At 46.6% G+C, this 25,545-nt stretch overlaps 2 protein-coding genes across 3 annotated transcripts; one reads left to right on the forward strand and one right to left on the reverse strand.

Moving 5' to 3' along the window:
* Positions 1-550: 550 nt before the first annotated feature.
* SET (SET nuclear proto-oncogene) lies at positions 551-8,536 on the reverse strand. Of its 2 annotated transcripts, XM_060154218.1 has the most exons (9): positions 8,098-8,536; positions 7,117-7,224; positions 6,507-6,564; positions 5,702-5,844; positions 5,261-5,364; positions 5,050-5,163; positions 4,045-4,215; positions 3,797-3,943; positions 551-2,369 (listed from the first exon to the last, which is right to left on the reverse strand). In XM_060154218.1, the coding sequence occupies exons 1-9, from the start codon at positions 8,168-8,170 to the stop codon at positions 2,346-2,348; spliced, it is 942 nt and encodes a 313-aa protein (XP_060010201.1). In that variant the 5' UTR covers positions 8,171-8,536; the 3' UTR covers positions 551-2,345. The 2 variants fall into 2 exon arrangements, with proteins under 2 accessions (XP_060010201.1, XP_060010202.1); XM_060154219.1 differs by lacking the exon at positions 7,117-7,224 and having other exon boundaries at positions 8,098-8,533.
* Positions 8,169-19,406, forward strand: LOC132523130 (cold shock domain-containing protein E1-like). The gene is made up of 3 exons (XM_060153676.1): positions 8,169-8,183; positions 8,744-8,828; positions 18,490-19,406. Exons 1-3 carry the CDS (start codon positions 8,169-8,171, stop codon positions 19,089-19,091), a joined length of 702 nt encoding a protein of 233 aa, XP_060009659.1. The 3' UTR covers positions 19,092-19,406.
* Positions 19,407-25,545: the final 6,139 nt, after the last annotated feature.

Consider the following 25,545-nt stretch of genomic DNA (forward strand, 5'->3'; position numbering starts at 1 on the left):
GCCTTCTCACAGCCTAGCACTCCTTCAGATTTACGGCCACAGCGGAAGCTAAAGGGTTGTCTCAATAACTGGGAAGAAATTACCTTTAGGGGCTCCTATCTTTTGACCACATTCCCCAAAATAAACATTGTAGTTTGATTAAATAACCTAACAGTGCCATGACCTCACCAGCACATTAAAAACCAGTTTTGGTAAGCTGTCACTCTGTGAAACAAAAATCACAGGCTTACTTCATGAGTATTACTTCAAGTGACTTGTTTTTCTTCCATAGTGAAAAGTCCCTTAAATGCTGACTTCAAAATCAAAATACAGGAATCCCCTCACGAATCTATAACATTCCAAGTAACAGTAATTTGTCCATGACTTCCAAACATACCTTTCCACATAGACGTACCTATGATCTGAAGCACAGCTCTCCCCATTTCCCAGTCACTACGAACGGAAATAACAAGACCAGAAAACAAAAACAAAGCAAAAACTAGCTCATCATCTAAATTCAAAAGCAAGTACCAACATTTCTCTGTAAAACAAGGAGAATGACCCCAGCCAAAAAAATCTTTATGTTCCTTTATTGGAGCAAGATTCCTGACCAGTATACAGTGATGTATTTGCTACAGAGACCTGTGCAGAAATTACATACTATCCATCTAGACAGGTTTTCGTTACACTTTGCCTACTGATGGAATAGTTCCATTTATAAAGTTTTTATACATCAAAAAGCTTTGAATTTGACCAGACGGTCCATTAATTCATCTCTGAAAAAGCTAAGTGGCATTTAACTTTAGCTACTATACTTTACAGCATTAAAAAGCTTATGCATTAGGTAGCTTCTCAAAATGTGATTTATGCACAATGGCATTTAGCAGACAGAGCAGAGTCCATCATCTCCCCCAGATTCACACAGACAGGTCTCATTTGAGAGCTATATGCTAAAAGAGCTGGTACTTTGAGACAAAAGTACTCCTAACCTGAGTTTCTTACCACCAATACGGACTTCTTACTCTGAAAGCCTGTCTTCTCGGCCACATTTTACAGTGCCGGCGAAGACATGCCAACAATCGTCCTGTGTATGAACTCGGCAGTAGAGCACCAGGTCTGTCTGATGGTGGTGGCAGGCACTATTATATCCAGGTAAATAAAAGCCCATATTTTGAAATGGCAATTTGAGATACAAATCAAGGGTACAACATATTCAGAACTGAGCTTTCAGCAATCTGATATCCCAAACGATGTGAAAAATTTCAGAAACTGATGTCAAATTGTACCCATATGGGTTCCCAGCTATGGAGACATTAATACATTGATTCAAATCCCTTTACTCAATCAACATAGCCCTGAGGTCATCCTGCAAAGTGCATATCAAAAAATACGAAGTTAAGGTGACAAAGTTTGACGGTAACATTATACAAGTCAAACTTGCAAAGTCATATTAAGTATATCTGTTCTGAGAGAAAAGCATCAAATCCTTTGTGTACACATTTAGTTTTATTGTAACAAAGCAACTTGTACACTTTTAACGTTTAAAACTGAGCATCATCTTTCCTTTCCAGTGAAACAAAAAGAAAAATTTAAAAATAAACAGGAACAAAATTACAATAGAGAATGTCAATTGCAAATAAGATCCTACAGGTTCTGCTGATTCTCCCATCGAGTGGCAGGGCTCAAGTCATCATTAGGAGAGAATTTTATTTTAAAAGTGTCATCTTAAACTGCAAGGATGTCCGTTAAACATCACAATTAAACATGCCAAAGGAGAAGCCATGTTGTCAAAATGCCCACTTAACCCACCCAAACATCTCAAACCCACCCTTTGCTGACCTTCTATAACCCCATTTTTTTAAGTTTTTTTTTTTCTTTTTTTAAACAAGAGAAAGTAGACAGATACATGTTGGTAAATGCTAACTGTCCATATTCACATAGAGACACAGTGTAATCTCTGAGCCCAATATACAGAGAAAGGAGGAAAAAAGCTAGAATTCTATGCACTACTACACAGGGGCCTAGCACCCTCCAGCTTCCAGCAGAGCTAAGGGAGCAGAAGGTTTTTCTTTTTTCCCACAGAGCATGATGGTGTTGATTCCATAAAGTTTTTGTTGAGACAGGAAGGGATAAAAATGAATTTGGAACAGAAAAGGGTAGAGATTCTTTTCCCACTGAATTCTGCTCAAGGTATTTCCCCCCAAAATAAGTTGTGAGCCATGGTATAAAGGAGAAAAGAGACCTCAAAAACAGGGCAACTGAGCACAAGAGGAGAAGGAGAAAAAGAAAAAAAAAAAAAGACTGCAACTTGCTCCCAGGGACTGGAGAAAATTAAAAAAGGAAGGTTGGAATCCATCAGTGTTCCATTAGTCATCTTCTCCTTCATCTTCCTGTAAGGAAAAAAAAGCAAGCAGTTAATCTTTAGGGTTAATTCTAAGGCCAGTCCCCAATATTCATATGGACCATGATGGACTCCACAGAACATGACATGCCAAGGGAAATTAATTTTAGGAACCTCTACCGTGGTCCCTTGGTATGTGCGAAGGATGGTTCAGAACCCTCTCCACATACAAAAATCCTTGTGGGGGGGCGGGGGGACGACTTCCCTGGCAGTCCAGTGGTTAAGACTCCATGCCCACTGTAGGGAGTACAGGTTTGATCTCCAGTGGGGGAACTAAGATCCCGCATGCCGCTCAGCATGGCCAATAAATAGATAAAGACATATAAATTTTTAAAAATTTAAAAAAATCCTCAGGATGCTCAAGTCCCTTAAATAAAATAGCACAGTACTTGCATGCAACTTACCCATATACTTTTAAAATTGTCTCAGATTACTTATAATAACCAATACAATGTAAATAGTTGTGAATACAATGTAAATAGTCACCAGCAATTGGCAAATTCAAATTCTGCTTTTTGGAACTTTCTGGAATTAAAAGAAAAAAATCTGTTGGTTGAATCTGAAGAATGGGAACCCACAGACACGAAGGTCAAACTATACATCAGGGCTTCCCTGGTGGCGCAGTGGTTGAGAGTCCGCCTGCCGATGCAGGGGAGCCCCAGTCTGGGAAGATCCCACATGCCACACAGCGGCTGGGCCCGTGAGCCATGGCCGCTGAGCCTGTGCTCCGCAACGGGAGAGGCCACAACAGTGAGAGGCCCACACACCGCCAAAAAAAACCCAAAAACAAACAAACTATACATCAGTCTTCATCAATTCTTTTTTTTTTCCCCAGGGCAACGCAGCTTACAGATTTTAGTTCCCCGACCAGGGACAGGAGCTGGGACTCAGCAGGGAAAGCACCCGAGCCCTAACCACTGGACCACCAGGGAGCTCCCCAATCTGCATCCCAATCTGATTCTTGATTAAAAGACCCAGTGATGTTTCAGACAAATTAACTTTTCAGAAGTAACCAAATCAGACATCTTTCAGACCAAGTAATACAAACCAAAACTCACTCTATCCCAATATGATTGTTAAGAATTTTATAGTTTGTCCAAAACATGCGTATTTTTGTTATTTGGGAGATTTCTCAGAATTTGAGCAGCTGCACTGTCCACAGCCCTTTCATTAAGTACTGGCTAGGGAATGACATAATTGAACAGTTATAAGTGCTAACCACAAAAGCAGAACTAATTGAATCACTGATACAATGAGCTTATCAAAATTTTCAACCTTGGACAAAACAGCCTATCTTTTCTACAAGTCTTCCCACAATTTGTTGGGTCAGTTCCACCATACAACATAAATAATCTCCAAAGTAACATGGTGAATTCTTTGAAGATTTTCTTTTTGGATTTAACCAAATCTTTTTACCTCTCCTTCCTCCCCCTCATCATCATCTTCATCTTCTTCACCTTCATCCTCATCCCCTTCTTCATCAATATCTTCCAATCCTTCTTCCTCTTCATCATCATCATCATCTTCTTCTCCTTCCCCCTCCTCATCATCCATGTCTGGAACCTAGGGAAAAAAACACACACAAAAAACAAAGAGTCACCTCAAGAACTCATTTTCAAACAAATGAAACAAGTGCAACCTTGAAAAGAACACTCTCAACTCACCAAGTAGTACTGTAATGGATTTGGCCAAATATCATCTTTGATGACCTCTCCTAACTCATCTGCACCTGCATCAGAATGATCAGTAAACCAGGTGAAGAAGCTTTCTGGTTCCTCATGCTGTCTCTTCCTGCTGGCTTTATTCTGAGTTTGACTTGAACGTTTTGTCAAATCCTAAATGAAGATGGAAGAACTTTTGACACAGGCTCACTACACCTTAAATACCTATAATTTAAAGAAGATTTTAACCCAAAAGCAGAGCAAAAACTGGATGTTACATTATCTACACCATTATTCTTATTTTAAAAAAGTTACAAAAAGTACAGCTAATAAAGAGAAAGAGAAGCCCAAGAATTTTAGGTCTACAAAGAACGCCGTCAAATTTATATGTCAAGCTTCTCTTGAAAGTTACCATCTAGACTTGGCTTTTTTTTTTAAACAAAATTAGTTCCACTTCAACAACCAGTATCTTAACACAGTATAATTTAAAATATATTTACTACTTAAACACAGAGAGGGCTTCCCTGGTGGCACAGTGGTTAAGAATCCGCCTGCCAATGCAGGGGACACAGGTTCGAGCCCGGGGCCGGGAAGATCCCACAGCCTGCGGAGCAACTAAGCCCACGTGCCACAACTACTGAACCCGCGCTCTGCAACAAGAGAAGCCACCGCAATGAGAAGCCCGCGCACCGCAACGAAGAGTAGCCCCCACTTGCCGCAACTAGAGAAAGCCCGTGCGCAGCAACGAAGACCCAACGCAGACAGAAATAGGTTTTGGGAAACCGCACGTTACCAATGTAGAAACCAAAATGATTTAGTCCACCTCAACAAAAACTTGCTCTATAATTTATAAGACCACAAGCTACTGTATTTGACTTTAACAAAATAGACATTTTTATATTTTAAGGATCTGCATTTAACACATCACAAAAACACCAAATATTTAATTAAATGGTTCAACTAGATCAAACTAGAGAAAATATCAATGCCCAACAATCCCTCAAATACCTTTCCGGATTTCCATTTGATTTCAGTGGACTTTGAAGATGGATCACCACTCTCATTCAGATGAAATTCTTTGGAGAGAACTTTATTTTCAAAGTAAGGGTTTTCATCAAAATACTACAATAAACAGAGAATTAGAAATCAATACAAAACAGCCCTTCTAACCAATACTCAAGTTGATTTCCATAGTGACAAACAAGTTACTGATACTTACAAAATCTATTCTGTAACCTGATTTAATATCTTCAAATTCTGTCACTTCAACTCTTGTCAAATAATGCAGCGCCTCTTCATCCTCCTCCCCAAGCAGTGCAGACACTAGATCAGTAAATAGGCCAAATGATTATTAAACAAACATTAACAAACAACTCAAGCAATCCCTTTTAAAATTTCCCGAATTTGGTTTCATAAATCCATTATAAACTGAAAACCAAATGGCTCAGTGTCAGAGCTGTCACTTTCTTTTATCAAGTAATTAAACAGAATCCCAAATTAGAATAGGATCTCTTCTAAATAGAAAGGATGAATTGCAAGCCTCTCCCCGTTTCAACCTCTGCATGTAATCAACATGGTGGACCAGGTCCTCAACCAAGGCCCCTCCACTCTCTAACAAGTGGACACCCACACCCTTTAATAATGCTTTGCCGCAACATACCTTGTGGATGGTTAACAAATGTTGTTACCCAAAAATTTGGGATTTTGGCGATCAATTCCGACCTCTTCTGAAAAAACGGTTGGCGGAGTTTGTTATATTTCTGTTCTACTTTCAAAATCTCCTCACTGGCTTGTTCGTTAAGTCTGAAGCAAATGAAAAGACATGTTGACGAGGACGGTACTTAACAAATACAAAAATTGCTGAGATTACAGAATATTTACTCTTATTAGCTTTAGAACAACGCAAAGTACGCATTTATAAAAACCAAATCACCTAGATTTTTGTAGCCAGAGACCCAAGTCAAAATTGAGATGGCCATTTGATCAGCTTTACCAACAGGCACTGGACAATTGACAGTCCTGACGGTGCCCAAACAGCATTTTGGTAACTTTGTATATCTATCTACTCTGTTACCAGGCCAACTTCGATTGTTTCCCTCAGGCAGATCAAGAAGAAAAAAAAAAGCTGCCAACGAAGTAACAAAGTTATAAGGCGAGTCAGAGCAACAATGATGCCATAATACTAAACTATCACAATAGCACACAACTGCAACTCAGACAACTTGTAGGCTTCGAAAGCAAACCCTGTCTTTACAAGGTCAATGTATTTTAATCAGAAACTTTTTGGTGACTGTAAAATGTTTCACAGGAAAATAACACTGAATCCTCATATTGATATTTCCAACTAAGTTATAATCATCTCCACTTGGCCAGTAGATACAGATGTATTTGGCCATAGTTTCAATATTTACCAAACCATAAGATGCATGTCAGAAAACTTCAAAGCAAACTGAGAAAAACTTTACCTGTCTATTTCATTTTGTACTTCATCAATATGTTCAATTGCTTCTTGCTGTTCTTTTTCTGCAAGAAAAAGCTGCATGAGACTCAATACTAATTTGAAAATAAATTTAACTGCTTTTCCTTCCTGATGTTAACAGTCTGTGATGTTATATCAATAAAGCTGTTTTAAAAAAAAACTTGCCTACTACTACAAGGCATGCTTTCCACGTGTTCATGTGTATAGTTGACAAATTACTTTTCAATTAAGACTATTCACAAATCATGCTGTTAGACTAGTCAAAATGTTTGACTGTAACGCTTTTACGAGTTCTATTACAAGACCAATTAAAGTTTCTATAATGAGATAATAAACGCTATTCAGAGATCCTTAAGTTCTCTTTAAAAAAATCACATAAGCCTGCAACAGAGTAGCACCAGCTATTAACTAGAATACGGAAACTAACCCATGACAATAACAAAAATTAGGACACCACCTATCTCCATGGTGAAATCCCCTTTTACACGAAGTTGAAACTATTGCTCAGTATTGATTACTATTAAGACATCAGACACGCCTACAAAGATAGGGAAGGCCCTGGGAACTACCTCACCACCGTAAACACTCGACTTTACCTTCTAAGAATATGAACCCCCGGATTCGAATCCGACCTTTCTCGCCCCTCCAACCCAATTTCAGGCGGGCTGATCTCAAGAGGCGGCCCCGCACGACTTTGGAGCACACTTACAGGGAGCAAGCATGCAGTCAGAAACTATGGGCCAAAGAACGGAGAGGAGGAAAAGGGGGTGTGCTACGGGAAAGGCACCCTTTTGTCCGGTAAAGACCGCAAAACCTACAAAGCTAAGTGGGCGTGAAGGGGCCAGATCGCGCGGTTCATTTCCGGCAACCAGCCCGGGTGGTGCAGCCCCCCTGCCGAGAAAGCCTTTACGGAAAAGGCCAGTAGGTTTGCTCCGAGCCATTGTAAAGACCCTCCGACGCCCCGGTCGCCGCGCCAGGTTTCTCAGCGCGCTGCCGCGACGAGGTGGCCACCCCACGTGGGGGCTGCCCGGGGCCAGCCAGAGCATCCTCCGAGCAGCTCGGGCCGCGGCGCGGCCGCGTGCTTCCCCGCGCCCCCACCCCGCCCCAGCTCGAGGCAGAGGGCCGCGCCGGGGCCGGCCTCCGGGTGGGAGTGTGGGGGCGCCGCCCGCGGGCCGGGCGCGAAGGGGGAGCCGCGCGGAGGCCCGGGCGCGGGGCCGCGTCCGGCCGCACCATGTGGCGGCGACGGCGGCTGATGGGAGCGAGGCATCATGGCGGAGCACAATAAAGAGAGGCTTCTCGGGAGGGAGGGAGGGGGAGGAGAGCGAGGGAGGGGGGAGAGGAAGGGGGGGTCTCCTCCGCCCGCGCCGAGCAGGCCGCAGCGCCCCCGCCTCGCAGCGCCGTCCGCCGCCGCGGCGCCACCCGGCCCCGGCCCCGCGCGCACAAAAAAGGGCGCCGAGGCGCGCGCCGGCCCGTCCGCCCGGCGCCCCCCGCGCGCCCCGGGCCCCGCCGGCGGCCAGCGGCCGGGCGGGTGGCGAAGATGGCGGCGCGGGCCGGCCCCCGCCTCGCCTGCTCCTCACCTGAGGTCTCGTCGGCCCCGTCGTGGTTGGAGTTGAGCTCCTTTTTACTGACTTTGGCCGCCGGCGCCGACATGGTGCTCTCCGCGGTCGGGGGGGGAGCGGGGAGGGGGAGAGAAGGGAAGGCGAAGGGGGCGGGCAGCGGCTTCCCCTCACGCCACACGCGCGGGCGCTCGCTCGGTCCGGCCGCCTCCTCCCGGCGCTCGCTCGCTTTCCCTCCCCCTGGCTCGCGCGCGCTGCCCTCGCGGCCTGACGACGAGGGGGGGGCTGGGGTTGCGTGCCGGGCCCCGGCCCGGGCTCCTGCTTACGGAGGGGAGGCGGCGGCGGGCGGGCAGGCTGCTCTGCTCCCTCACTCACGCTCCGCGCTCCAGCTAGCTGCTCGATCTCCCCGAGCCGCCTCCTCCTCCACCTCCTCCTCACGGCGAGGGGCGGGCGGCAGGGCGCAGGCGCGCCAGGCCCCGCGCGCACGCCCCGCCTCCGGCCAGAGAGGCTCGCGCCGCCTCACCATAGGCTAGGGCGCCAGGACCAGCGGGCGGAGCCGCGGCGAGGAGACACAGGGCCTGGCGAAGAGGCGGGAGGAAGGAACGCCGCGACGTACGGGGACTGCCCCCCGCGCCGCGCTCCCCTCCCCCGCTTTCCCCTTCTCCAGCCCGACCCGGGACTTTTGCGCGCTACGGGCGCGCGGCGGCCCAAGGGGCGGGGCCTCGCCAGGCTGCGCGCAGGCTCCCAGGCGGGTATGTCACGTGGTGGCGGAGCGGCTTCCCCTGTCTGCCTGGTGGCGCGGGGAAGAGGGGTGTCTGAAGCCCCCCGAAAGCGCAGGCCTCGTAGTAGCCTGGCTTCAGAGCACTGGAGCCCAGATATATATCCACCCCGGGTTCTGCACTCTGGGACACTACTGGGGCGCCCCTCCTCGTGGGGGAAGGAAGGCGCCACCTCCATCCTATTTCCCAGAGAGGGAAGCTGCCTTCGGAGTCAGGCTTGTTTGCAAAGCCCGAAGCTGCCCAGTCCACTCACAGGGAGGGCCTTTTCCTGCCTCTTAGTCCAAGCTCTGCCCAGCAGGCTGTGTGCACTTGGGCAAGTCATTTTCCCTCTATGGGCCTATTTGTTATGAAATTACAAAATTCAAGAAAGGCTGACAAACGGAACGTTGTGTTAAGTGGTGATGTTTAAGCAGGGCCACGCTAAAGTGGAAGTCCTCTGAAGGCAAGGAGGTGCCACATTCATCCGCGGGTGCTTTTGACCCAATTCAGTGCCTAATTCAAGGAGCTTGCAAGAATCCGTACAGAGTGCTAAGCGCCACTCCCAGCAACCGCGCCTGCATCGCACAACTGCAAGATGGAGTCGGCTGTGTTAATTTCATTTCGCTACGTCAGAGAACAAGGCCTGCTTTAGAAGCCAAGTCTTGAAACAGGAAGGCCAAGGCATTTCTGTTTAAACTATGCTTTCCAGGTAATGCAAATGTACCACTCACTGCTCTACTCCCTCCTGCAGGGCCCCAAGACATGGACACAAAAAGTCTGAAATCTCTCCTTGGGTGTTTATAACCAAAACCAGGGGTTGGATTATTTGCCTTCCAGGACTCACATGTTACTATCAGTTCTTAAAGCTCAAGCAGTGTCTTTCATGTTCAAGATAATCCATTGGTGGGTGATCGATAAATGTTAAGTGGCAGACAGTCCATGGGAAGAGAATACAAATGTCTTCTTGGGGCTTTCCCCAAACCCCAGAAGTTAATCTTTCTCCTCCAAACCTTATTATTCTCAATTGAGTCCAGCTCAATCCATACCCATCCCAATTGGACAGGATTTTTAAGGGAAGAATTATTAGCACCAATGAGAAGCTGGGAAATGTTTGACAACCAGCTCCCAGAAGAGAAAAAAACACACCAAAAACCCTGATTTGTAGCATTTGCTGATTTCAGTGATGTATAAATACTCCTACCATGGCAAATTTCCTGCTACCACTTCTTTTTTTTTTTTTTTTTCGGTGCGCGGGCCTCTCACTGTTGTGGCCTCTCCCGTTGCGGAGCACAAGATCCGGACGCGCAGGCTCACCGGCCATGGCTCACGGGCCCAGCCGCTCCACGGCATGTGGGATCTTCCCGGACCGGGCACGAACCCGTGTCCCCTGCATCGGCAGGCTGACTCTCAACCACTGCGCCACCAGGGAAGCCCTCCTGCTACCACTTTGATGTCACTGAAGAGAGATGGAAAGAAATACCAGGCTCCAACTTCCCTGGTGGCGCAGTGGTTAAGGATCCACCTGCTAATGCAGGGGACACGGGTTCCAGCCCTGGTCCGGGAAGATCCCACATGCTACGGAGCAACTAGGCCTGTGTGCCACAACTACTGAGCCTGTGCTCTAGAGCCTGTGAGCCACAACTACTGAGCCTGCTTGCCACAACTACTGAAGCCCGTGTGCCTAGCACCTGTGCTTCGCAACAAGAGAAGCCACCGCAATGAGAAGCCCGTGCACTGCAACAAAGAGTTAGCTCCCTGGGCTTCCCTGGTGGCACAGTGGTTGAGAGTCTGTCTGCCAATGCAGGGGATGCAGGTTCGTGCCCCGGTCCGGGAAGATCCCACATGCCGCGGAGCAGCTGGGCCTGTGAGCTGTGGCCACTGAGCCTGCGCGTCCGGAGCCTGTGCTCCACAACAGGAGAGGCCGCAATGGGAGAGGCCACAACAGTGAAAGGCCCGCGTACCACACACAAAAAAAAGAGAGTAGCTCCTGCTCGCTGCAACTAGAGAAAAGCCTGTGCGCAGCAACGAAGATCCAGTGCAGCCAAAAATAAACAAATAAAATTAAAAAAAAATTTAAAAGAACAAAAATACCAGGCTCCAGTGCACTGCTGAAGCATGTAGCATGGGCCACAGGCTGTGATAAATACACGCATTTCCTTCTCTTTCAGTCCTCACAAAATACAAGACAGGTATTTATATCCTCATTTCACAGATAAACTCAACTTTTTTTGATACAGGTGGCAGGACCAAGGCTAATGGATAACAAAGCTCCTGCCCTAAGGACAGAGTTTTTCCACTTTTTTGACATGAATTACAGTAAGAGGTACATTTGACATTAGGACCCAGTACACACCTACACACAAAACAATGCTTACCCTCACTGAGTGTGATGACTCTTAATCTTCTATTTTCTTTAAATGCAGGTCACTCTCCACTAAAATGATTTCATGACCCACAAATGGGACGAAACGGTCTGAAAAACACTGTGCTGAAGGCTGCTTTCATACACAAAACAAAGCCTGCTCACCGGTTGGTACCAGTGACCCATAGCATCTCCTAAGTGACTGATCTACCAGTGTTTCCCATGTATCTGCAGGGGCTCCAGGGAGCCTTTTAATGCCTTCTGGTTAGGCAATGGGCTTCAAGGCTCCCACCCCAGCCCTTAGGACCATCCTGTTCTTCCAGACCTTTCCCACAGCACTTCTCAAGATGAATTCAAGGAGCACACACTAGGAAGTGGAAGAGAAAGAGAAAGCAAAAACGCCAAGTTTCAGTAAACAAGGGAGTGGCGTGGACACACTAAGAGATAATTCACCCACCGAATTATTCTCTGTGGTCTCTCTCCCCTCCAACCTTAGGAGCTCTGCATTCTCTCCTTGGCCTCTCACCTCACTCTCAGAATTCCTCTCCCTTCTCCTTCCCAGCTTCCTTTGAAGGAGGAGAATCCCACAGCTTAAAGATTGGAACAGAGATGCTGGCATTCCCTGAAATGCAGCAGTGTCCCAGGATGAACCACCTTGGAGGGACCGTGGTTGCACCCTGCCGTCCCTTCTGGTACTGTTAATTTTCCCAAGAAGCTAAACAGAAGGCGACCAGAAGGACTCATCCACATTTTGCTGCTCACAAGTGGGAAAGAGTTTACTATCCGTCTCAAGAGCACTGGTGATGAGCCAATCGCTGTCTTGTGTTTCACTTCCACTTAAGCCTCACAGCAAGCCTAACAGATACGACTGAGCCCATTTTACAGACGAGGAAAGAAGCACAGGTTATGTCACTTTCCCAACGAAGTCACACAGCTGGATGCAGCCAGGTTTCGAGCCCTGTCCAGCTTTACCACATCGGGACATCGGCTGGGCAGGAGGTCTTTGCACCTCATTTGGAAGGGGATGGACTGAGACCCATTAAACGTAAACTTTCCACATCACCCAACAGATCCACAGGAGCTCTGCAATGAGGGCTCCTCACCCACTGCTCCTTCCACAAGCAAACGTGGACCTCAGCCAAGTGAGCAAATTAGGAAGATTCGTGGACTCCAAGCCCCTCCCCTCTATGCTGAGCCAGCTGGCTGTCACTTCCTGGGGCAATGCTGTCCTGCCTTCCAGGACCTATCCAAACTCACCCTCACCCCCTCCAGCTGCCCCCCTGCCGCGAAGGCCCCACCACACCCGCGATCTATCTGGGAGGCCTAATCACCAGAACAATGCAGTTTGTGCTCAACTCCAAGCTGTGTGTGTGCAAAACACAGCCCTCACCTCCAAGTTAAGTGTTAATGGGGCGTGGGGCAGACATGAAACCAACAATTGGAATGTACAGGCCAGGCTGGGGTGACTCTGGGTGCTGCAAGGGCAGAAGGGGGCTCCTAACACACAGCAGCTGTCGCTCAAAGGAGAATACCTGCAAGGAGTGACTTTCCAGCAGGAAGCTGCAGAACGAGTAGGCATGCACAGGTAGGGAGAGGAGAGCGATCCAGGCAGAGGACAGACAGGCTTCCCGGCCCCGAGGTGAAAGAATGGAGCCCCAGGAGGTGAAGAGAGGTTAAAGGTGCTGGAGGGAGCCTGAACCTGGAGAGGTCGGCAAGGACCGGGTGGGCAGTGCCCCGGAAGTCTCTTAGTCAGTACGTCGAGGGCAATGGGAAGGCTAGGAAGGGTTTTAAGCCAGGGAGTCACATGATTGGCTTTGCTCTGCCTGGAAGGGAGGAGGAAGCCGGAAGCAAGAGGCGGAGGAGGGGGCAGTAATCTGGGCCAGAGTTATGGGCGGGCAGCGACAGCAGGAAAGAGGTGGACGGATATGAGGTGTTGAGGAACCACCAGGACTCAGGGATCTGATGGCACGTGGAGGAGAGGAGAGGGGTCACCCGTGTTTCCCCCAGCCTCAGGCTGGCTACTGGTGTCACTTGACCAAGACAAAAGGAATGAGTTTGGGGGCTGGGAGCGTAGGTGTGGGGTTGGGGCCAGGACCGAGCTCACGCGTGCTCCAGGCCTCCCACTTTCACCCCTTCTGGTTCTTCCTTCACATACACCTAATCCATGCACCCCATGCTTAAAACTCTTCAGGGGAATTTGCAGTCATCTCAAAAAGTGTGGGGCAAAAAAAAAGAAGAAATCACCTAGAAGTCAATCCTTGCAAATCCTTTAAATCTCCAATAAAACGTAGTGTCCGGACGTACCTTCCTTCGGCAAGTTCGGAGAAGCAGACTTTTCCTCTGGCCTGGAGGCAGGAGTCCGTCTCGGTTTCTTCGGTTTCTTTGCTTGGGGTGGAAGTGAAGACTGGTGTTTGGGGGCCATGCTGGGAGAAAAGCCAAGAATCCACCCAAGGGAAAAAGCTCGTACCAGGAGCTCTGAGAACTAAGGCTGCCCCAGGTGACAAGAGGTTTAAATATACACTGGAGCCGCCTGGAGGGGATATTTACGTGACAGTGGGACACACCCATTCCCCCTCCCCCAGCCTCAACCTCCTACCCACCCTCCAATCAAGATCAACTTCTTTTACTTGCTCTTTGCTTTTCTCTCTAAGGGCTTTCTCGGCATTGGGGTAGGGGGGCGGAGGTGTTTTCCTTGGGCGGGGAGCAGTTCTGTGCTTTCCGGGACCCTCCTGGTCTTGACTTGAAGCACCAGTGGCCCATCCCCCAGTCCTGTCTCAAATATTCTCTGTAGGCAGCACTGCCCACATTGAGAACTGTACTCTTCTTTTTTCCTCTGGCCTCCTAGAAGATTTAAACGTGCTCTTGTCTCACCTCACCCTGGAACATTCTTCAGTCTCCCCACTCCCACCGCCTTGTCTGGCTAACTCCTTCCCAACCTCCATGTCTCAGCTTGGAGGGATAAACGAATGTTAAAATAAAGGAATCCAGGACGTCCCTGGTGGTCCAGTGGCTAAGGCTCCCGCTCCCAATGCAGGGGGCCTGGGTTCGATCCCTGGTCAGGGAACTAGATCCCACATGCCGCAACTAAAAGATCCCGCATGCAGCAACAAAAGATCCTGCGCTGTGCGCTGCAACGAAGATCCTGAAACTAAGACCCAGCACAGCCAAATAAATAAATATTTTAAAATAAAAGAATCCCAGTCGAGTATTAGAAAGCAAAAGGAAAAGCAGGTACCCTTGAGAGGACTTGGGACAGCCGTTCATTCTTCTCTCATTTCAGGTACGATTAGAAGGTTAAGAGTTTGAAGAACCTGTAGAAGGCATGTTATCTGGCGGAGGGGTCCCAAAACCCAATGCCTGTCAGGTAACAGCTATGAGTAAGGCAAGCAACTGGAATTCACAACAGCTGGAGGAAGGTAGGTTGGTATAACCACTCTGGAAAACGTGTGCCGGCTCTATCAAAGCAGAGCCTGGGCTGAGTTACTCTTACCCAGCAGTTCTACCTACAGTTCCCGCCTACATGCTCAACAGACATGCATACCTGTGTGCGCCAATATGTGTGACAAATGTGTGCAAGAATGTCCATAGCAGTGAGATTCTTACTAGCCAAAATCTGGAAACAATACAGATGTCTACCAACAGCCGAATAAATAGGTTTTGAGATATTTATACAACGGAACATGATAAAACGATGAGAACAAATGAACTACAGCTATGTGCCATCGTGTGAATGCAGCCTACAAACATAATGTTGAGTGAAAGACACAAGACACAAAATAGGACAGGCTGTGTGATTGCACTTATATAAATTACAAAAACAGACAAAACTGATCTATGCGGTTAGAAGTCTGGAGTGTGGTTACCTTTGCCCTGGGGAGGGACATCATCTGAGGCGGGATTAAGGGCCTTAAACCTTTCTAGTGATGCCCAGTTTCTGGATCTGGGGTTTGCTACACCAGTGTGTTTGGTTTGTGAACCCCAAGCTGCCATATCTTTGATTCTTCTAAAGAACAGCCAGAGGTATACATTTTGTTTTCAATCTTTTTTTTTGGCTGCTTCAGGTCTTAGTTGCAGCATGCTAGTTGCGGCAGGCGGACTTCTTAGCTGCGGCATGCAAACTCTTAGTTGTGACATGCATGTGGGATCTACTTCCCCGACGAGGGATTGAACCCGGAGCCCCTGCATTGGGAGCACGGAGTCCTACACACTGGACCACCAGAGAAACCCCAGAGATACACATTTTTATACGAAATCTCTGGATTTTTAGAAGCTAGCAACTAGGGCTTCCCTGGTGGCGCAGTGGTTAAGAATCCGCCTGCCAATGCAGGGGACATGGGTTTGAGCCCTGGGCCAGGAAGATCCCACATGCTGCGGAGCAACTAAGCCCGCGTGCCACAACTACTGAGCCTGCGCTCTAGAGCCCGCATGCCATAACTACTGAAGCCCATGTGCCTAGACCCCATGCTCTGCAACAAGAGAAGCCACCGCAATGAGAAGCCCGCGCACTGCCACAAAGAGCAGCCCCTGCTCACTTCAACTAGAGAAAGCCCATGCGCAGCAATGAAGACCCAATGCAGCCAAAAAAAAAAGTTAGCAACTAATTAAACTTTTTTTTTTTTTTTTTTTGCTGTATGCGGGCCTCTCACTGCTGTGGCCCCTCCCATTGCGGAGCACAGGCTCCAGACACGCAGGCTCAGCGGCCATGGCTCACGGACCTAGCCGCTCCGCAGCACATGGGATCCTCCCGGACCGGGGCACGAACCCGCGTCTCCTGCATCAGCAGGCGGACCCTTAACCACTGCACCACCAGGGAAGCCTAATTAAACATTTTAAAACATACTTTGTGGACCAAGTAAAGCATGTCATCAGGCCACTTTCAGCCTATGAGCCATGAGTTCACAACCTCTGAGATAGTGCAATGATTTTCCTTTTTTTTTTCCTGTTTGTTTTCTTTCCATTAATTACCCTCTTAAAATAAACCTAAGGCATAAGTCAGTGATGTCAATACTGATAAAAAGCTGAGCTATTTCTGGAGGAAGACTGAGCACCACCAACATCTCTTACTCCCTTCCATCCCTCCATTCTCTGACAGCTTCTGAGGGACTTTGGGCTTCTTCTAAGACATTTTAGTTTCACAGCTAGGCAAGCTGAGACCTGAAAGAAGTGATTTACCTAAAGTCATGAGGAGAATAACTGAGTTAAAACTGGAGCCCCAGTTCTGGGGTCATTTTATCACAAGGATGCACTTTCTAACCAGCCTAAGTGTCAGTGTTTACACCTGTAAAATGGATGATAATAATACCTGCCTCTTTGTTTCAGGATTTTCAATTAAGGACAAAGAGTCATCTTTCTCCTGTTTTTACCAAAGAAACTGTCCAAAACAACAACATGGAAAACAAAAACAAAAACTCTCTTTTGATGAAACTGGGAGTCAGCTAAACCCCAAAGCACAGAATAGGTGGCTGGATGGGCAAAGCAGTGGAAAAGGAACAGGATGTATGCAGGAAGAGAGGACAGATGCCCTAGCTACAGATTTCTGGGAGTATCAGAAAGGACACTTCTGGCAGCTGAGGGGCAAACCCTAAATCCCTTGCTTGTAGCAGCCAGAAGGGAGTGTACTGACAGGATGCTGCACCAGCTCAGTTCCTAGAAACAAAGGAGAAGGGGGTCAGTGAGGAGTAGCAAAAGGAGCTTCATGAGACCCATACAAATTCCAATTACCTTGAGATTCCCTTTTATCACCCACCAACCTGAGATCCAAAAGTTAAAAACAGCCTACCTGGGAGAAGGCACCTTAAATGGATACAGTCCCTTGGGAGGGCAGTTTAACCGTCAGAGTATCTATCAAAAGTGCAAAAGTACATACCCTTGACCCAGAAGTTCCCCTTCTATTTTTTATCCTACAGATAAATGAGGTGGCACCTATGCAAAGCAATTCACTGCAACATCATAAAAGTGAAAGCTTGGAAACAACCTAACAACTTCTTTGGGCTTTGGGTGACCAAAGGGTAAAACCTATACAGTAGAATGAGCTGCAACCATTAAATCAAATAGGGAAAAAGAGCCATGGTGAAGTGAAATAAGCAAGGTCCTACTAAGCAGGTAGTATGTTACCATTTGTGTAAAAGGAAGGGTAGGAAAAAAATACATGTTCACTTATTTGCCTGTATACTTGTAACACAGCTCTTAAAGGACTCCTGCGAAGGTGATAACTCAGCCATCCCTGGGAAGGGGACTGGGTGGTGAGAAATGAAAGGACAGGGATACAGAGAGATCTTTCACTCTTCACCCTGTTGTACATTTTGAATTTTGAACCTGTGTATATATTACATTAAAACAAAACAAAGATTACCTGAGCTCTAGTACTTAGAATCACTTACATCACATAAGAACAGCACCCACTTGGTACACGTCAGCTTAAATTCAAACGTGCAAGACCCCACCTTTCCTTTCCTCCACAGCTTCCAAAAGTTGAACTTCCTGGATTCCCAGAGGTGTTACCAGGCAACTGTGCAACTCTGCTTCATTCCAGAACTGGCTTCAGACAAGGTGGAGGCAAGGCAAATGACCTCCCTCCGCTCCACCCAAAAGTTGACAGGATCATGACGTTCCATAACCCTGAGGCCAGGCTCTCCCTGGGAACCAGAATTTTCCAAATCATCCCAAACACCCGTAGCCGTATGAGAGGATTTCAATAGCATTATCCTTTGAAACCCTCCCATCAACCTTTCCAGGACAGTATTATGTCCTTATTTTACAGATGGGAGAATCAAACCAAATGAAAAATTGACAGCCAGAGAATCTTGTCCAAAAATCAAAAGGATAGGAATAGAAGACTCAGGATTCAAACCGGTGTCTTTCTGGACTTCCTTGGCTGTCCAGTGGTTAAGACTGTGCTTCCAAAGCAGGGGGCACGGGCTCAGTCCCTGGTCAGGGAACTAAGATCCCACATTCTGCGTTTCTTGTCTTAAATGGGTGCCAGGGCCTGAGGGTCATTTGGTGCCTCTTTCATTGCCCTCACACTGTTCTCTGGCTCCTTGGTACTTATTAAAAAGTTAATAATAAGGAATTCCCTGGTGGTCCAATGGTTAGGACTCAGCACTTTTACTGTCCGGGGCGGGGACTAGGGGAAGGGGAGGATGGGGTGGTGGGGGTAGGGGGAAGGGGGGCGGCCGGTTCGATCCCTGGTCAGGGAACTAAGATCCTGCAAGCTGCATGGCGCGGCCAAAAATAATAATAATAATAATAATAGTCTAAAAAAAGTTACACCGGTATCCCACCATCAAGAGATAGGAGCTACTATTCGCCCCTTGAGGCGTGTTGATCCAACACGGACTGAGTACCAAGGAATGATTGAGATCATGGATGAAGTGGATATGAAAGGTGAGGTCTATCCATTTGGCGTAGTTGGGCTGGCCAACAAAGGGGATTGCCTACAGAAAGGGGAGAGCGTCAAGTTCCAATACTGTGTCCTGGGCCAAAATGCACAGACTATGGCCTACAACATCACACCCCTGCGTAGGGCCACAGTGGAGTGTGTGAAAGATCAGTTTGGCTTCATTAACTATGAAGTAGGAGATAGCAAGAAGCTCTTTCTCCATGTGAAAGAAGTTCAGGATGGCATTGAGCTACAGGCAGGAGATGAGGTGGAATTCTCGGTGATTTTTAATCAGCGCGCTGGCAAGTGCACTGCTTGTAATGTTTGGCGAGTCTGCGAGGGCCCCGAGGCTGTTGCAGCTCCACGACCTGATAGGTTGGTCAATCGCTTAAAGAACATCACCCTGGATGATGCCAGGGCTCCTTGCCTAGTGGTTCTTCGTCAGCCAAAGGGACTAGATAACTCAGTGGGATTTGGTGCCGAAAGAAAGATCCGTCAAGCTGGTGTCATTGACTAACCACATCCACAGAGCACATCATTAATCCACCATGATCAAGTTGGGGGGATTCTGGTGAAGGGTTCTGAATATCTCCCTCTTCATCCCTCCCAAAATCTGGAATACTATTCTATTGAGCTATTACACCAGTTTTAACACCTTCCTCATGCTATGTTTAAAAAAATAAATACATTTAAGAAAACCATTTAAAAATTATGCACAGTTGCAGCCTGGAGAACTTAAGGTGGCGCCTTATAGTATCAATTTTAGGAGCTTTATTTGGTTCATTTAATGCAACTGGTAATTGCAAAATCCACTTCGCCTGTGTAAGTGAAAATTATAGACTGTTACCTTGTTGACCCTGTGAAATTCTGCACTTGATACTTAGTATGTACTCTACCTTCATTACTTCTGGCAAGATGTTCTGCCTTAGCACTCAGTTGCATTCTTTTTCCTTTTCTTTTCTGTTCATTATGCTTTAATTCTGAGGACCATATTATGGTAGAATATATTAAAAATTACAAAAATTTGTATAGGCAAACCAATTCTTTAAGTTGTGGCCAAATGTTATTTTTCATATCATTTATAATCTTGTCACAGTCCACTTAATGAAGTTTGGTTAGATTTCAGTGAAAATTATCTTCCAGGGTAGTTTTTTCCCCCACCTGGGAAGGGGGGGTAACTTTACCACAATTAGTGCATCTGGTACAGAATTTCATGCAAATGAGGTGTGCCAGCAGTGTGATAATTTAAACGTATTTAAACAAAAACAGAAGGATGAATGCACAAACTTGCTGCTGCTTAGATCACTCCAGTTTCTTTTACTGCTTTCAAAACAAAACAAAACAAACAAAAAATAATTTAAAAGTTGTGCCTGAGGGCTTCCCTGGTGGCGCAGTGGTTGACAGTCCGCCTGCCGATGCAGGGGACGCGGGTTCGTGCCCCGGTCCGGGAGGATCCCACATGCCGCGGAGCGGCTGGGCCCGTGAGCCATGGCCGCTGAGCCTGCGCGTCCGGAGCCTGTGCTCCGCAACGGGAGAGGCCACAACGGTGAGAGGCCCGCGTACCCCCGCCCCCCCCAAGAAAAAAAAAAGTGCCTGAAAAAAAAAAAGATAGGAACTACTAACAAAACATATATGTCCTATAATATGTATTTGTGTGCAGTTTGAACAGGATTATTGTACAAAGCTGGTTTTTAGTCTAATTTTTTCCATTAACGATTTTTCTTTTTCTTTTTTTTTGTTTTTATTTTTTTGTTTGTTTGTTTTTTTGCGGTACGCGGGCCTCTCACTGTTGTGGCCTCTCCCGTTGCAGAGCTCAGGCTCCGGACGCGCAGGCTCAGTGGCCATGGCTCTCGGGCCCAGCCGCTCCGCGGCATGTGGGATCTTCCCGGACCGGGGCACGAACCCGTGTCCTCTGCATTGGCAGGCGGACTCTCAACCACAGCGCCACCAGGGAAGCCCAACGATTTTTCTTTAACATCTTTTCATGACATTATATATACTCCTGTGACAACATTTTTCATTACTATATTGTTTTCTGTTGGGTAAATGTCTTATAGTTTATTTAACCAAAACTTGACAATAGAAATTTAAGATGTTCCTACTATTTTGTTATTATAAGCAATGTTGTGATAAACATCCTGGCAACTAAATCTTGACACATATGATTATTTCCTTAGAATACATTCCTAGAACAGCAATTGTTGAGTGGGAAAGTATGTAAAATATTAAGGGTTTGTAACATGTTGCCCAATTGTCCAGCTGCTCTCCTGCAGTGTTTGTGTATATTTCACTGAACCCTGCCTCATTCTCTGAAGTTCATATTCAGTAGGTGGAAAATTTTATCTCAGAAAAAGTTTTTCTTTTCTTTTTTTTCTTTTCTTTTTTTTTTTTTTTTTTGCGGTACGCGGGCCTCTCACTGTTGTGGCCTCTCCCGTTGCGGAGCACAGGCTCCGGATGCGCAGGCTCAGCAGCCATGGCTCACGGGCCTAGCCGCTCCGCGGCACGTGGGATCTTCCCGGACCGGGGCATGAACCTGTGTCCCCTGCATCGGCAGGCGGACTCTCAACCACTGCACCACCAGGGAAGCCCTGATTTATTCTTTATTGAAGTACAGTTGATTTACAATGTTGTATTAATTTCTGATATACAGCAAAGTGATTCAGTTATACATATATACATACATATATATATACATACATATATATGTATGTATATATACTCGTTTTGGGGGAATTTTTTTTGGCCACATCGCATGGCACGTGGGATCAGGATCGAACCTGTGCCCCCTTCAGTGGAAGCGTGGAGTCTTAACCACTGGACCTCCAAGGAAGTCCCTATATATTCTTTTTTATAAAAAAAATAAATTTATTTATTTTATTTTTGGCTGCATTGGGTCTTCGTTGCTGCACGCAGGCTTTCTCTAGTAGCGGCGAGTGGGGGCTACTCTTTGTTGCAGTGCGCGGGCTTCTCATTGCAGTGGCTGCTCTTGTTGCAGAGCACAGGCTCTAGGCTTGTGGGCTTTGGTAGTTGTGGCACACGGGCTCAGTAGTTGTGGCTCGCTGGCTTAGTTGCTCCGCAGCATGTGGGATCTTCCCGGACCAGGGCTCGAACCCGAGTCCCCTGCATTGGCAGGCGGATTCTTAACCACTGCCCCATCAGGGAAGTCCTATATTCTTTTTTATTATGGTTTAATACAGGATATTGAATATAGTTCCCTGTGTTATGCAGTAGGACCTTGCTGTTTATCCATTCTGTACGTAATAGTTTGCATCTCTAATCCCAAATTCCCAATCCATTCCTCCTCCATGCTCCCTCCCCCTTGGCAACTACAAGTCTGTTCTCTATGTCTGTGAGTCTGTTTCATAAATAAGTTCATTTGTGTCATGTTTTATTTATTTTTAATTATTAATTAATTAGTTTTTACTTTTTGGCTTGCTGAATGGCTTACAGGATCTTATTTCCCTGACCAGGGATCGAACCTGGCCCTGTACACAGCCCCCCCACACCCTGGCAGTGAAATCGCCAAGTCCTAACCACTGGGACTGCCAGGAAATTTCCTGTGTCATATTTTAGATTCCACATATAAGTGATATTATATGATATCTGTCTTTCTCTTTCTGACTTACTTCACTTAATATGATAATCTCTAGGTCCATCCAGGTTGATACAAATGGCATTATTCCATTTTTTTTTTATGGCTGGGTAGTATTCCATTGTATATATATATCACATCTTCTTTATGCATTCATCTATCGATGGACATTTAGGTTGCTTCCATGTCTTGGCTATTGTAAATAGTGCTGATGTGAACATCGGGGTGCATATATCTTTTCAAGTTACAGTTTTGTCAAGATACATGCCCAGGAGTGGGATTGCTGGATCATATAGCAGCTCTACTTTTAGTTTTTTGAGGACTCTCCATACTGCTTTCCACAGTGGCTGCACCAATCTACATTCCCACTAACATTGTGGGAGGGTTCCTTTTTCTCCACACCCTCTCCAGCATTTGTTATTTGTAGATTTTTTTTTTTTTTAAGTTGGGTTGACTGCGCAGGTCTTGTTTGCGGCATGTGGGGCGTGCGGGATCTTTAGTTGCGGCATGTGAGATCTAGTTCCCTGACCAGGGATCGAACCTGGGCCCCCTGCACTGGGAGCGCCGAGTCTTAGCCACTGGACCACCAGAAAAGTCCCGTTATTTGTAGACTTTAATCATGGCCATTCTGACCAATGTGAGGTGGTACCTCATCGTAGTTTTTTTTTTTTTTAAGATTTATTTATCCTTTATTTTATTTTTATTTTTGGCTGGGTCGGGTCTTAGTTGTGGCATGCAGGATCTTTCGTTGCAGTGCATAGGCTTTTCATTGCAGCGTGTGGGCTTCTCTCTATAGTTGTGGCGTGCAGGCTCCAGGGCACGTGGGCTCTGTAGTTGTGGCGTGTGAACTTAGTAGTTGTGGCGCGTGGGCTTAGTTGCCCTGCAGCATGTGGGATCTTACTTCTCTCACCAGGGATCGAACCCGCGTCCCCTGCATTGTAAGGTGGATTCTTTACCACTGTACCACCAGGGAAGTCCCCTCATTGTAGTTTTGATTTGCATCAGAACAATTTTTCTTATCTTTCTTGACAATGGCATTTCTTATTTTGTAAATAGCCCATTCATATCAATTTGCCCAATTTCCTGTTATGATGTATCTCTTTTCTTCATTAATTTATAAGTGTATTTTATATATTAGGCATATAAACCTCTCTTTTACATATTGCAAAATATTTTCCCTAGGTTATTTGCTTTGCATTGTATTTTTAGTGGGGTTTTTTTTGTTTGTTTTTTGTTTGTTTGTTTGTTTGTTTTTGTGGTACGCGGGCCTCTCACTGTTTGGCCTCTCCCGTTGCGGAGCACAGGCTCCGGATGCGCAGGCTCAGCGGCCATGGCTCACGGGCCCAGCCGCTCCACGGCATGTGGGATCTTCCCGGACCGGGGCACGAACCCGCGTCCCCTGCATCGGCAGGCGGACTCTCAACTACTGCGCCACCAGGGAAGCCCCTTTAGTGGTTTTTAATTTTTTTTTTGAGACTCACTAAAGTATTTTATTTTGATGTAAGCAAGGCTCTCAAGCTTTTCTTTTAAAAAAAAAATTATTTATTTGGCTGCGCCCTTAGTTGCGGCACGTAGGACCTTTTAGTTGCAGCATGTGGGATCTAGTTCCCTGACCAGGGATGGAACCCAGACCCCCTGCACTGGGAGAGCGGAGTCTTAGGCACTGGACCACCAAGGAAGTCCCAGGATTTTCCCTTTAAAAGATGAGAATTCCCTTGTCTGAGACTTTGAAAATTGCAAGGAATTGATAGCTCAGCCTTTTGTGGAGTGGATATTATATGTTGTCAGGCACTGAGCTAGGCCTTATGGTTGCAGAAATGAAAACGATATGGCTCCATCATTCAAATCTCATAGACTAATGGAGTGTGTGTGCTTGCAGGGATTTTGAGGGCAACACCGTTTATTGAGCAATTTAAGTATTCTATTCCGCTCTGAAATGTCACCTTTGACATACATTAAAAAATATACTTGGGCTTCCCTGGTGGCGCAGCGGTGAAGAATCCGCCTGCCAATGCAGCGGACACGAGTTCGAGCCCTGGTCCAGGAAGATACCACATGCCACGGAGCAACTAAGCCTGTGCGCCACAACTACTGAGCCCGTGCTCTAGAGCCTGTGAGCCTCAGCTACTGAAGCCGGCACGCCTAGAGCCCATGCTCTGCAACAACAGAAGCCACCGCAATGAGAAGCCCACGCACCGCAACGAAGAGTAGCCCCTGCTCACCACAACTAGAGAAAGCCTGCGCGCAGCAAGAAAGACCCAACTCAGCCAAAAAAAAATAAATTTATTAAACATGTATGTATATATACTTAAGTCTGTTTCTGGACTTGCTGTTCAGTTGAATTGATATCTATGATTATCCCAGTGTCAATTCCATATTCTATATTATTATTTTACTTGGACTATTTTCTTTTTTTTTGACTTCAACTTTTTTAAAAAATTTATTTATTTTATTTATTTTTGGCTACATTGGGTCTTTGTTGCTGCACGCGGGCTTTCTCTAGTTGCGGAGAGCAGGGGCTACTCTTCATTGCGGTGTGCGGGCTTCTCATTGCGGTGGCTTCTCCTGTTGCGGAGCATGGGCTCTAGGCATGCGGGCTCAGTAGTTGTGGCACATAGGCTCAGTAGCTCTGCGGCATGTGGGGTCTTCCTGGACCAGGGCTCGAACCCGTGTGCCTTGCATTAGGCAGGCAGATTCTTAACCACTGCGCCACCAGGGAAGCCATCTCTCTCTTATTTTTAACAGCTTCTTTTAGGTGTAATTTACATGCTGTATATTTCACTCATTTGCAGCATAAGGTTCAATGATTCTTGGTAAATTTACAAAGCTGTGTAACCATCACCACAATCTGATTTTAGAACATTTCCATCACCCCAAAAAGAAACTTTATGCTCATTCCCACCCCCAGCTCCAGGCAACCACTAATCTACTTTGTGTCTCTATAAATTTGTCTTTTCTGGACATTTCATATAAATGGAATCATACAATATGTCATCTTTTACATCTGGCTTTACTTTATCTGTTTCTTAATATGTAGTGAGCCTGACTTCTTGCATTATTCTTCAGTTTTAGGAAATTTCTCGGGCATTTTTCAGAGTAAAATGATTGCTCCAGAAGAAGTTGTTATCACACAGAATTAAACTATAGCCCCAGGACTTCCCTGGCTATCCAGTGATTAAGACTCCACGCTTCCACTGCAGGAGGCGCAGGTTCGATCCGTGGTCAGGGGACTAAGATCCCGCATACCTTGCTGCACGGCCAAAAAATAAAATGAAAGTTAAAAAGAATACAAATAGGGACTTCCCTGGTGGCACAGTGGTTACGAATCCGCCTGCCAGTGCAGGGGACACGGGTTCGAGCCCTGATCCAGGAAGATCCC

The sequence above is a fragment of the Lagenorhynchus albirostris genome, chromosome 7 (assembly GCF_949774975.1).
Source record: "Lagenorhynchus albirostris chromosome 7, mLagAlb1.1, whole genome shotgun sequence".
Lineage (NCBI taxonomy): Eukaryota > Metazoa > Chordata > Mammalia > Artiodactyla > Delphinidae > Lagenorhynchus > Lagenorhynchus albirostris.